At 43.3% G+C, this 14,117-nt stretch overlaps 1 protein-coding gene across 10 annotated transcripts in view; it reads left to right on the top strand.

Annotated features, from left to right (window-relative positions):
• The window catches only part of LOC128265047 (alpha-protein kinase 1), a 73,717-nt gene extending 59,606 nt beyond the window's left edge, over window positions 1-14,111 (top strand). For 8 of the 10 annotated variants that reach the window (XM_053000825.1, XM_053000828.1, XM_053000826.1 and 5 more), the window contains 7 exons: window positions 8,893-10,950; window positions 11,046-11,846; window positions 11,910-12,088; window positions 12,567-12,759; window positions 12,837-13,042; window positions 13,131-13,350; window positions 13,425-14,111. In XM_053000825.1, coding sequence (XP_052856785.1) covers window positions 8,893-10,950; window positions 11,046-11,846; window positions 11,910-12,088; window positions 12,567-12,759; window positions 12,837-13,042; window positions 13,131-13,350; window positions 13,425-13,685 — 3,918 coding nt within the window. In that variant the 3' untranslated portion in view covers window positions 13,686-14,111. Of the gene's footprint in view, window positions 1-252; window positions 1,838-6,969; window positions 7,857-8,892; window positions 10,951-11,045; window positions 11,847-11,909; window positions 12,089-12,566; window positions 12,760-12,836; window positions 13,043-13,130; window positions 13,351-13,424 lie in introns of those variants that run through there. The other 2 variants (XM_053000823.1, XM_053000829.1) reach the window with 2 other exon arrangements.
• Window positions 14,112-14,117: the final 6 nt, after the last annotated feature.

Genomic DNA, 14,117 nt, shown 5'->3' with positions numbered 1-14,117 from the left:
TAAAGCGCCTGAAATTGAAAAAATTTAAGACTATAGGGAATTAATAAAACATTAAAATAAACTCAAAGAATAAATTCATTTTAGAAAGCAATTAAATGCGTTGAACTACAGAATTTAGTGAAAATTGGAAAAGCAATATTTGTTAAGCAGGTTAACAAATTGGGTAAAACAAGGAAATTTATAAGAAACCAATAAGGAACGGAAAAATAAAATAAAACAAAATAAAACACAACACAACAACAAATAGTTGAAAATGAATAGTAGAAAAAGATGTAAAAGCAATGCATTGAATAAATGTGCAAGCTTTCTAACGCCGCAGTCGGCTTCGCAGTCGCCGTGGGCAGCGCAGTCGTCGGCCGTGCCAACAAGAACAATTGCGAAGCATCGCGAAACGGCGAGAGAGGAGTGCAGAGCGGGAGAGCAGCGAGAGCAGAGAGCGAGCAGAGAGCGGGCGAGAGCAGCGGCATTTCGAGTGCAGACGGCGGTGGTGTCGGTGTCGTTTTGGTTTTGTCGGCTAAACACAATTTAAGTTCACTCGGTTAGCAGACATTACACATACACACACATATATCTGTATGCAAGAAACCAGAAAAAAGGGAAAAATACAACGTTCGTTGAGTCGCGTTCTGTTTTTTTTTTGTGCGTGGCCTGTGCTCGTGTGTGTGTGCTTCGGTTTTGCCAATTTTAACCAACTTTAGCTCTCAGTGTCGAACTTAAACTTAAAGAGCGAGCAACGTGACGTGTCGCTAAAAAAAATTCGCGCACACATCTTCCTACTACAACAACAAAAAAAACCAATGAAATAAACAACAAGAAACGTCTAAAAAAAGCGAGACTTTTTTTTTTTATTGTGCATTTGTGTGTTTGTTTGTGTAACAAAGAGTATCAAGGAAAGAGAGAAGAAGCAAAAAATAAAGAGAGAGAGCAAGAGCAGCTGATTTTAGCCGGCAAGTGTCAGCTGTTTCGCGACAGAGCGAGATAGCTCTAGATTTTTGGACAGGGCGAACATGTTATGTCTTGCACGCCTTCTCCTCCTTGTGCTGCATTCGCTTTAGCAATGCAACAACAACAGCAGCAGCAACAACTTGAGATAAAAGAACTACAACAGCAAAGACAACATTTGCAAATTCAACAAATACAACAGCAAAGAAGAAAGAACGAGGAACTAAGGCAAATCCAAGAAATACCGCAATTAATACCACATCAAATACAGAAAATACCGCAACTACAACAAATACAAATACATAAAATACCGCATCTAACAATTCAAACACAGAAAATATCACAATCTCAGCATAATGGTAGTAATGAAAAACCACAAGCTTATCAAATTCCGGATGTACACAAGTTACAAATAATACCAGAAAATCGGGCACATAAAACACAAACGGTACCGCAACAACATAGGCCTATATTTGATTCTCATCAAATTAATGAATTACCGCATACACAAACTATTCAAAAAACATTGCAAAGTCGGCAAAATATACCAGAATTACAACAGATACAACAGTTACAGTTTCAACAAATACAACGATTACCGATTATACCAGAAATACAGCAATTTCAGACAGCGCAGCAAAATCAAACGATTCAAATAGGTGCCACAAGAATAACATATAACAACAATAGTAACAGCAACAACAGTAGCAGCAATAGCAACAACAACTACTATAACATTAACAACAACAATAACAACAGCAACAGTAACAGCGGCAACAACATAATGTTAGCCTCCGCCAGCGCCTCTGCCGCCGCAAGAAAACGCAGCCGCAGCGCGAGTAACGGCAGCAAAAGCAACAACAAAACGGCCAGTGGCCGCAAATTAACAAAAAGCGTGAGTGTTTGTTGGTTTTCTTCTTTTTTTTTTCTTTTTTTCTTCTCTCCCTCTCTCTTTTTTTCTCTGTTTACATTAAGCGGTTTCTCGCCCGTGCACGTGCTATTCGTGAGTGAGCGAGATATAAAGAGAGGTGAGAGCGAATAACAGCGCTCTGTGCTGAGCGCCCAGCCTGCGTCGTCTACGCTGCCTGCGTTAACAGCGACGTTCGCAAATTTGGGCCACATCAAAAACCTAAAACAACGAAAACTAAACTATGTTAATGCTAACCCGATGGGAATTAACAAGTTCGAAATCAGAATAGAAACACCGATAAAAAGTTGAAGAATTAGGAGAAACAATTTAAACTACATTCATGCATATTCCATTGATATATTCATATATATACAGTGGATCACATTAATTTTCGGTATTGGTTTTTTCAACTTCAAAAGGGAATAAAATTTATAAGATAAAGAAAAAACACAATTTTAAAAATGGAATATAAGTAAACCGAAACTTGAGGAATAAGTCTGACCAGGAGTACTCCAAAAAGGACCAAAGCTGGTGGGACGATGTAATATTCCTCGACGAAAGCAAATTCAAATGCAGTGAATGCAAGACTATTGTTTGGCGGAAATCTAATACTGAGCTGGGGAAAAAACACCTGAGACCAACTGTAAAACACGGCGTATGAAGTGTAATGATTTGGGACTGGATTTCCACAAAAGGAGTGGCAAATCTCGTATTTATCGATGGCATAATGAGTCAACCAATGTTAGTTTTAAACTCTTAATACGCGTTTGAAGTTGAAACAAAAAAGAAAAACGAATATTAGTGTGATCCCACTATGTATACATATACTTATTATTACTATAGGGAAGCCACAACTGATAAAAACACAGTTGTCACAAAATTAAACTGGTAACCAAACAAATAACTCTCGGCACACAGCAAATAAAACATTTATTTATAGAAAACATATAGCTAGAAGTTCTTTAAAATACTCTGACTACAAATTTAAATACATTTTTTAATTCATTTTGTATTATTGAACTACCTTAATTTACTACGATTAATAATACATAACAATTTTAATTTGTTCTTCGAATGCAAATCTCAAACACGAAAGAAAGAAAACATAATAAACTGCTTTAAAAACCTCACTAATTATTAGATTAATTCTGATTTTAATCAAAGTTTATACAAAACAAAAAAATAAAAATGTCGCATACCTTGCCTTTTGAAATGGGTTAATCAAGTGCTTTGTATGATAGCGCTAAATTCATTTCCCCCTATTTAGAAATGTTTATATTTAATTTGCCAACCATTTTCAATAGCCTGAATTTAAAGCAACAACAGCGAACAATTTTATTCATTCATTTTTGTAGCAGATGTTGCGCTCTTTTCTTAGCCCTCTCTCTCTCCCATTTTTACTCTCTCGTGCAACTTCGTTTCCTCTTCGGCTTGTCATTCGTGTCTAAAAATAAAACAGAATGTGCGATTGCATGTGTGTGTGTGTGTGCACACGCTCTCGCTATTTGTTGTTGTTGTACATTTTTGTCTGTGGGCAGAAGGCAATGAAAACGAAAATTTGCGTGACGTCTCTCGACCTTGACTCATCGACGATTTCCTAACAGAGCTGTTAAACTGTTAAAACGCCAGCAGAGGCGGCAAGCAGAGCGAGGACAGCGATGCCGGCGGCGCAGTCGAGCCGAGTTGCGGTTCGATGTGTTTTTACCGTGGTTTTTTCTGTGCTTTGATTTCAATTGTATTTGCTTTGTGTTTGTGTTTGCGTTTTAGTTTTCATTTCTTTTTTATCATTTCATTATAATTTCTATGTAGATTTTCTTGGGATATTAATAAAACGTTTTTTGCTTCATTTTCAATTATTGCAGTTTCTTCTGCCTTTTCTTTTGTTTTTCTTAATTTTTCTTTGGTTTGAAGTCAACGTCTCTTTGGGACATCAGACCAAACCAGTTTAAAAAAAAAAACACATTTACAGGCTTACGAATAAACCAACTCTGTCTTATCAACAATATTGCCAAAAAAAAAAAAAACTAAACTGGTTCGCTTTGGTTATGTTTTGTTGAACTGCAACTGGACAGTAAAGTTTTATAAACTATTTTTTCAATGCTAAGGAACAAATAATAAACTTTATTTATGCATTCATCCTACTAAATAGAAGTACATATGTATTCTATACTCACTTTTAGTTATTTTTAATGAAGGGGAAACTAAAGTTGCACATATGCACATATTTTTTTTGTTATAAGAGGCTTACTAAACTTTTTGCATTTGAAAGAAATCTTCAAAAATATATAATTTTGTAAAACACCAATTATAAATATCCAAAACTAAAAAAAGGCGTGCAAAACTATAGGAATGTGTCTCCACATCATCTCTCCCATCGTGGTTTTATCCGTCTCTCTTTTTCTCTCCTTTCGAGATTTTCTCTCAATAAGAAATGCATATGCGTAATGCATGTGAGTTCCGTTGGTTTTTGTGCCACACCCACACAACGCCCAACCACCCACTTGCGTTTCTCTTCCGCTCTTTTGCTTCCTTCTTCCCTGTCCCTTTGTCATCATTCCAGACCCCTATTCATCTATCCCCTATTTTATGCTGTGCACAGAGAAAAATGTGAATGGTAAAATTAAGAAATTGATGATTTTTGACAAATTTTTATTCTTCATTATCATTTCCTTTAAAAGGACTGTATAATAATTCATTTAATATAATTTCAAATTCCAAATACATTAAGTTTGAACATGAAATCCTTTATTTGAACACAAAATGTTTTAAATCAAATGTTTATTTGTTTTTAGATTTATTGATACCATAAAAAACCTGTTAGTTGTAATGACTTATTTTTCAGAATATGATTTTACAGATCCCTTTTTTTTCGGTGTGCCATTCCATTCCAACTTGGTCCGTATTTCCATTCCACATTTGCTCCTCTGCTCTTTTCGCATGCACCTCTCTTCCTCTCCCTTTCGCACTGCAGCACGGAGCATAATCATCATCATAGATTTATCTCATTCACGCGCACGTGAGGCAAAGGCAAGCCCCAAAAATTAAGTCGTCGTCGTTTGTCGCTTTGCTTTGCGCTTCTCCTTTTCGCCCCTTCCTCACTCTGCTCCTCCGTTGCCACTCTTTTATTCCCCCATTCTTCTCCTTCTCCCCATCCCCTTGTTATCATCAGTTCATTTCATTGTCTGGCTTTCGTTCGTCTCGTTTTTTCTCCCTCTTAGTCCCTCCTTCGTCCCCTTCTTTCGCTCGTCTTTCTCAGTTTCTCGGTGTTGCCAATTTCGTGTTTCGCTGGCCGTTACAATTTTCATGCTTTGGCCATGTTTGGCAAGACTTTTTTTCCAGCTTTTTCTTTATGATTATGTTTCGTTCTCCCTCTCTTTTCCCGCTTCGCCTTACCCTTGCCTTATGCAGCGGGAATAAACGGCAATCATGCGACAGCTGTTGTCTAAACAAGATGAAGAAAATAAAGAAGGGGAGAACTAGATGAACATTAAAGCGAAGAAGGAAACATGAATATCTTTACACGTTCAAATGTAATCTTAAAATATTGCAGCTGCGGTGAAATTTCTGTAACTCCAAAATTGTACATAACTTATACAAATAAGGGGTGAGCTACAGAAGGATATACACGAATTTTGCTCCTAAAGTTAACACAATCTGGAATTTTAAAATATGAAACACAGAAAATAGCCAAAAATATTCAAGATTATAAAGTAAAAACATTTGATAAAAATAATGATAAGGAAACTAGCAGACTCTGTAAATATTGCATACACATACAAACCTCCAAAATGTTCTGGAAAAACCACTCTACTCAAAATAGAAATTATGTTAATTTTAATCTGTAAATTGTTTATAAGAAAAAAAACCTGATGTAAGATTGCAAAACACTATTTAAAAACTTGTTTTGCTACATAAAAAGTACTTAAATTATTCTGAATTATTCGATCGGCAACAAAATGTTCATTCTGATAACGCCCAATTGTGAAATTCATAAACGCGGCCCATGGTAAACAACATCTGGTTATTTCCGAAACTGAAAACTTTTACCGAATATAAAATGTATTTCTTGGTCTTGTAGTTCTTATTCCCAGAAGCACGGTCAGTATCCTATTTCTGTCCCGATAAATTGTGTGTTTGCACTACGAAATGTACGCATATTGTAGGGGTATCAAAATGCACAAATATTTATGCTCTACGAATCGAACAAAAGCACCCAGACAGCGTTCTATTTGCTTATTTATTCCCCGTCTTCCTTCTAGCCCCCTCAAAATATATTCCTATTCTGTACTTTGTAATATTCTGCTAACCAATTAACTGGCCATTGGAACGCATTGCACTACTTTTTTTTCCCCCATTCCACTCTTAATTAATTCCTTATGATATTTTGTGTTTCCCTATAGAGTTGAATACTTGGCTATTTTATAGCTCTTGTTATACAATAATTTGAAAGCTTAAATTTGTACTTAAAAAATAAAGTTTATATATTTATACGAATACAATAACGTTGAAAAGTGTGTAACACGTATATAGAAGCGTTTCCGACCCTATAATGTAAACATATTCTCGATCAGGATTATTAGCCGAGTCGTCGATCTAGCCATATCCGTCTGTCTGTTGGTATGAACGTAGGGACCTAGGAAACATTTGTGATTTAAAATGCATATTCTAGGGTTGCCTACGCAGCGCAATTTTTGTTCTAAATGTGGCCACGCCCACTAATTTGCCTTGTCACTCTGTTTATACGGTCAATACTTATCGACTCGTACAGAAATAGTTCAATTCTGACCATTATTTTAGCATAAAAGTACATTTTGCGGTAGTTGGCGCCACACACAACTCGATTATTATCCGGGAGCATATTTATTTTGACTCATTGTGATATATAGCCAAGCCCTGACCTATAGTTTACCAGCCAAAAATTGTAGTCACAGATACAGATTAAATGAGAAGTTATAAAGAATAAGCTTGCGGTAAATACTTTTTGATGTTGAATGTGCCTTTATCACTGTCTTTGTGTATACTCAAAGTTAAATTTTTTGTTTATTAAATTTAGATTGTTTTTTTATAGCTATATTTTATTTTATGGACGAGGGCAGCACTGTTGCTGATGTATGTGCTGGTGTGGTGTGGTGGCAATGGCGCCCTCTGCCGGCGTCGTCGCTCGCGAATTGACAAAGACGCCGGCTGTCTCTCTCTGTCTCCTCTTTTTCCACTCTCCCCCTCTCCCTCCCGCTCCCACAAAACAGCAGCTGCTATGCTATCCGTTCCGTTTTGGATTGGAAGTTCAGTTCGGTGGAATGGAATGGAAGGCAGCAGTAGCGAAAGAAGAAGAAGCTGCAACGCCGCGACGCCCGTTTTGTAGTTGTAGTTGTAGTTTGGCGGCGTGTGTAGTTTGCTTTCGCTGTTGTTTTTAAACGAACGCGCGCTCGGAAGTTGCGCACAAAAATCTATATAAACCAAAAAGACGACACAAAAGCGCGAAAAAAATAAAACACTAAATAAAGTAAAAGAGGAAGAAGCAATCGGATTAATTGTAGTGTAAATTCTGCCCGTTTTTCGTTTCGGTCTTATTTTTTTCGTTTTTGCAAATGAGCGATTAGTTGAACTCGCTCTCGCCGCTCTCTCGCTCTCGCCGCTCTTCTTCTTGTTGGCTTTTGCTAACTCTCTTGTGTGTGTTTGCACCTTCTTCTTCTTTCTTTCACTCTGCTCGTTACCATTTTACAAACACACACGCGCACGATGAGAGCGAATGCAAAAAAATCGGAATAAAACACGGTTTATAATATATATGTACATATATATACGGTATATCTATATACAGGAAAGCATTTAGACAAATGTGTAAAATTAGTGCAAACTAAACGAATGAGCAAAAATAAAGAAAACCAAATGTGATAATATTGTAATAGAATGTGAAAATCCAAACATACACACACGCATACACATACCCACGCACCCGCAGCCACGTATGTGTGTGCAGAAAAATATGCGGCGCTTAAAAAAGGTGAACGGCATTTTGTGACCATAAAAATTGAAAATGTTCAAAATAAATTTAATGAAAAGTAAAATAAAAGTTGTCAAGTAAAATTTGTGCACATAAAAAAACAAAAAAAAATGTTGAAAACATAAGTAGTTAAGGAGTAGCCATTTTCATTTCTAGTTAAATTTTTCAACATTTTCCTTTTCATTGTCTACGCTTTGCTTTTTGATAAAACATTACACACATTCATACATATACACATGCCACTGCATTCTCGCTCTCTGTCGCTGTTGCTGTCTCCCTTGCACTCTTACACTCTCGCAAACGCATGCCGCTTTCTCGTTTTGTCCCACTCGCACTCGTTCTCGCATATTTTGCACAATCTTCTTTGTCGTCTCTTTTGTTGCCACCGCCCCCGGGGTTGCCACCTAGTCGTAGTGGTCGCAAATGCCGCGCATGTGGCAGCACTCTCTCGACCAAGCGAAAGAGAAGCGCAAAAACAAATGCGAAAAGAAAGAAGCAGCGGAGCAAAACAAAAGCGGCATCAGTGTTGCAAAGTGCACAAAGCGGTCAGAGAGGGAGAAAGAGAGAGATAGAGAAAAGGCTTAGCTAAAACAAATATCCATTAAAGGTGAAAATTAACAATTGGAAAAAAAAATTGTTCAGCAATTATCTAAAAATCTTAATTGGCGGCAACGTTTTTTAAAACAATACAAAATTAATGTCTTGAAAATGCATCATAAATATTAAATTTTCCCAAATGAAAACCGAAATACCTCAACACATTGACATATGTGGTGAAACATTACGTTATAAAAATTGTTCCTCTATAACATATGATTAAAAAAATTATTTAATTAAAAAAAAAGGTTAAAAGTTAACAATCTGAAAGCATTTAAAAAATCAGGGTGTCGAACTTTAAGGTCATATAACCTTTTTCTTTTGTTTCATTTGAAATAAGTAAGAATAATTATAGTTTCTACTTTATGTAATGTATACTTCAATAGTAAATTGCCGTTGATTTTAACTAATTTTTGTTATTCTTTAATTTCACTTGCAGATGTCCGCCGGCGCTCAGTTGCAGATGGCCCCGCAAACCACTTCGGCCCTAAGTCACCACCATCCCAATCAGCAGCAGCAGTTGCAACCGCCGCAGCAGCAGCAGCCGCAGCAGCCCCCGCCCCCGCAACAGCAGCAGCAGCATTTTGCCAACCATCACAGCAACCAACAACAGTCGCAACAGCAGCAGCAGCAGCAGCAGGAGCAACAGAATCCGCAGCAGGCGCCACAGCAGCAGCAGCAGCAGATACTTCCGCAGCAGCATCTGCAGCACCTGCACAAGCATCCGCATCAGCTGCAACAGCAACTGCATCAGCAGCAGCAGCTCCACCAGCAGCAGCACTTCCACCAGCAGCAGCAACAGTCGCTGCAGGGGCTGCATCAGGGTAGCAGCAATCCGGACTCTAATATGAGCACTGGCTCCTCGCACAGCGAAAAGGATGTCAATGATATGCTGAGTGGCGGTGTAGCAACGCCCGTAGGAGCAGCTGCAGCAGCAGCCGCCGCCGCAGCAGCAGCCATCCAACAGCAACAGCAGCAGCAACAACATCCCGCCTTTCCGCCCGCCCTGGGAATGCAACAGCCACCGCCGCCGCCGCCACAGCACTCCAATAACGGAGGTGAGATGGCCTATTTGACGGCCGCAACGACCACGACGACATCGGTGGTGCCGGCGGCGGTGGGGGCCAAACCCCGAACGCCAGCGGAGCGGAAACGGAAGCGGAAAATGCCGCACACCAGTGCGGACGAGGCGGGGAGTGGCGGTGGTTCCGGCGGAGCAGGAGCCACAGTGGTGAACAACAGCAGCCTGAAGGGCAAATCCCTGGCCTTTCGTGATATGCCCAAGGTGAACATGAGCCTGAACATGGGCGATCGCCTGGGTGGCTCGGCGGGCAGTGGCGGCGGAGCCGGTGGCGCCGGCAGTGGAGGATCCGGAGCCGGTTCCGGTTCCGGCAGTGGCGGCGGCAAGAGCGCCCGCCTCATGCTCCCCGTCAGCGACAACAAGAAGATCAACGACTACTTCAATAAGCAGCAAACGGGCGTGGGCGTTGGCGTAGGTGTGCCAGGCGGTGCTGGCGGAAACACTGCCGGACTCCGCGGATCGCATACGGGAGGCGGCAGCAAGTCGCCCTCATCCGCCCAGCAACAGCAGCAGCAGCAGCAACAAACGGCGCAACAGACGAGCGGTGTTGTTGCGACGGGCGGCAATGCAGGAGGAGTTGCCGCTGGCAATCAGGTGCAAGTGCAGACGAGCAGCGCCTACGCCTTGTATCCACCAGCTAGTCCCCAAACGCAGACGTCGCAGCAACAGCAGCAGCCACCGGGAGCCGCCGACTTTCACTATGTCAACTCCAGCAAGGCGCAACAGCAGCAGCAGCAGCAGCAGCAGCAGCAGCGCCAGCAGCAGCAACAGACTTCCAATCAAATGGTTCCTCCACACGTGGTCGTCGGCCTGGGTGGTCATCCACTCAGTCTAGCCTCCATCCAGCAGCAGCAGCAGCAACAGACGCCCCTGTCCCAGCAGCAACAGCAGCAGCAGCAGCAGCAACAACAGCAGCAACAGCAGCAGCAGCAACTGGGACCACCGACCACATCGACGGCATCCGTTGTGCCCGCGCATCCGCATCAGCTCGGCTCCCTGGGAGTGGTGGGCATGGTCGGAGTGGGCGTAGGCGTGAGTGTGAATGTGGGCGTGGGGCCACCACTGCCACCGCCACCGCCAATGGCCATGCCAACGGCAATCATACAATCGTACAGCAAGGCCACACAGACGGAGGTGTCACTGCACGAGCTGCAGGAGCGCGAGGCGGAACACGAGTCGGGCAAGGTGAAGCTGGACGAAATGACGCGCCTGTCGGACGAGCAAAAGTGCCAGATTGTCGGCAACCAGAAGACGATCGATCAGCACAAGTCGCACATTGCCAAGTGCATCGATGTGGTCAAGAAGCTGCTGAAGGAGAAGAGCAGCATTGAGAAGAAGGAGGCGCGACAGAAGTGCATGCAGAATCGCCTCAGACTCGGCCAGTTTGTCACCCAGCGAGTGGGCGCCACATTCCAGGTGAGACCGTCGATTGGCTGGTTCTTTCCCCTAAATCAATGCACATTTATTAATAACCCACCCACCCTCTCTGTTCTTCTCTTAACAATCTGCAGGAGAACTGGACGGACGGCTATGCGTTCCAGGAGCTAAGTCGGCGGCAGGAGGAGATCACTGCCGAGCGCGAGGAGATCGACCGGCAGAAGAAGCAGCTGATGAAGAAGCGTCCGGCGGAGTCCGGACGCAAGCGCAACAACAACAGCAACCAGAACAACCAGCAGCAGCAGCAGCAACAGCAGCACCAGCAGCAGCAGCAGCAGCAGAATTCCAACTCGAACGATTCCTCGCAACTGACGGGCGGCGTGGTGACCGGACCGGGCAGTGATCGCCTGGGCGGCACAGCCGGCGGCGTGAGCAGCGTCGACAGCGGTCTGGGTGGCAACAATGCGGGCGCAATCGGTGGCGGTGCCGTTGGCGGTGGCGTCGGCAGCGGCAGCGGCAACGTTGGCGGCGTTGGCGGCGTCGGTGGCGGCGGCGGCGGCGGAGGACGTGGTCTGTCGCGCAGCAACTCGACCCAGGCCAATCAGGCTCAATTGCTGCACAACGGCGGCGGCGGCTCGGGCGGCAATGTCGGCAATTCGGGCGGCGTCGGCGATCGACTCTCGGATCGAGGAGGAGGCGGTGGACTGGGCGGCAACGATAGCGGCAGCTGTTCGGACTCGGGCACGTTCCTCAAGCCGGATCCCGTATCGGGGGCGTACACAGCGCAGGAGTACTACGAGTACGATGAGATCCTCAAGCTGCGGCAGAACGCCCTCAAGAAGGAGGACGCCGACCTGCAACTGGAGATGGAGAAGCTGGAGCGGGAGCGCAATTTGCACATCCGAGAGCTCAAGCGGATACTCAACGAGGATCAGGTATGTAGCATAGCCAGAGATATAACTTATTTGTGGATTATATTTAATTCACGTATTACTTAGTCCCGCTTCAACAACCATCCCGTGCTGAACGATCGCTATCTTCTGCTGATGCTGCTGGGCAAGGGCGGCTTCTCAGAGGTTCACAAGGCCTTCGACCTCAAGGAGCAACGCTATGTCGCATGTAAGGTGCACCAATTAAACAAGGATTGGAAGGAGGATAAGAAAGCTAATTATATCAAGTGAGTAGTAAACAGATGAGCAGGAAAAGTCAATGATTGATTAGCATTAGCATACGGATATAGTTGTTGTAAAGTTGATCAAGCTAGCAGCTTTTGTAAAAGTAAATGTAAAAAGTATATAGATTAAATCATGGGATTGAATATTAACCCATTTATTTGCAAGTCACGTTTATATTAATACAATTTTACAATGAAAAGTAGATCAAGTTAGCATATGGATTAAATCATGGTTTGAATATTTCGCCATTCAATTGCAAGTCACGTTTAAATTAATAAAATGTAACTGAAATATGGAAAGATAAAATCAGGCTTTTGTTTTAGGAATATAAAAAGAGCCTTAATAAACTTGCTTTAACTGAAACGAAACACAAAACATAGGCCACAGTAACATGGGTGGGCTTGCTCTTATGAAAAACATTTTACTAAAGTCTTCCCTCGTTTGAAAACCCCACTAATTACCCACAAACAAAAAAATCAGACACGCTTTGCGGGAGTACAACATTCACAAGGCGCTGGATCATCCGCGGGTCGTCAAGCTCTACGATGTCTTTGAGATCGATGCGAATTCCTTTTGCACGGTGCTCGAATACTGCGATGGCCACGATCTGGACTTCTATCTGAAGCAACATAAGACTATACCCGAGCGTGAAGCGCGCTCGATAATAATGCAGGTGAGTTATATACTATACCCCACCATTTTGCTAAACTTCAAACCTTGAGTATTAACGTTTCCCATTTAATCCCTCAGGTTGTATCTGCACTCAAGTATCTAAATGAGATTAAGCCTCCAGTTATCCACTACGATCTGAAGCCCGGCAACATTCTGCTCACCGAGGGCAATGTCTGCGGCGAGATCAAGATCACCGACTTCGGACTGTCGAAGGTGATGGACGACGAGAACTACAATCCCGATCACGGCATGGATCTGACCTCCCAGGGAGCGGGCACTTACTGGTGGGTGGTTGTTTGTCTATTTGTTTGTTTATGATTTCAAATGGGACTTTGTAAATGACTTTTCAATTTCAATCCTATTTGGTGATAGGTATCTGCCACCCGAGTGCTTTGTGGTGGGCAAGAATCCGCCAAAGATCTCCTCCAAAGTGGACGTGTGGAGTGTGGGCGTGATTTTCTACCAGTGTCTCTACGGCAAGAAGCCATTCGGTCACAATCAGTCGCAGGCCACGATCCTCGAGGAGAATACGATCCTGAAGGCCACCGAAGTGCAGTTCTCCAACAAGCCAACTGTTTCCAATGAGGCCAAGGTGGGTGTTGTAGTCTTCCACTGGGATAATCCATTAGTTGCCAAATTAATATTTCTTATTCGACTCAAAAACAGAGTTTCATTCGAGGCTGTTTGGCCTATCGCAAGGAGGATCGCATGGATGTGTTTGCGCTGGCCAGGCACGAGTACATTCAGCCGCCGATACCGAAGCACGGCCGTGGCTCGCTCAACCAGCAGCAGCAGGCGCAGCAGCAACAGCAGCAGCAGCAGCAACAGCAGCAGCAGCAGTCGTCAACGTCACAGGCCAACTCCACCGGCCAGACATCGTTCTCTGCCCACATGTTTGGCAATATGAATCAGTCGAGTTCGTCCTAGCTGCCAACCAAGCGCAATTCCAATTCATAATTCGCCGCAGTAGCAGCAGCCACTTTGGCTGCCAGCCAGCAACAGCAGCAACATCAACAGCAGCAACAACAGCAGCAACTTCAACTTCAGCAATACCAGCAGCAGCATCAGCAACTCCATTTGCAAAACAGTAGCAGCAACTATGCGGCTACGCTACTCGATGCAGCGGCCTTTTGCTACGAGACCGTAATGGATGCAGCCCACTTCCACAACAACAACAACAATAGCACCATTATTAACAACAATATGCAGACAATGCCGGCAAACGCTGCTAGTGCAGCTGCAAATGCTGCTGCTGTAGCTACAGGAGGAGCAGGATCTGGGGGAACACCAACCTATCAGGGCAAATACAAGCGCTGGCAGCAGCAACAGTTGCAACAGCAGGCGCAACTGCAGCAGCAG

The sequence above is a fragment of the Drosophila gunungcola genome, unplaced genomic scaffold (genome assembly GCF_025200985.1).
Source record: "Drosophila gunungcola strain Sukarami unplaced genomic scaffold, Dgunungcola_SK_2 000090F, whole genome shotgun sequence".
NCBI lineage: Eukaryota > Metazoa > Arthropoda > Insecta > Diptera > Drosophilidae > Drosophila > Drosophila gunungcola.
This window is presented reverse-complemented; position numbering and strand designations above follow the sequence as displayed.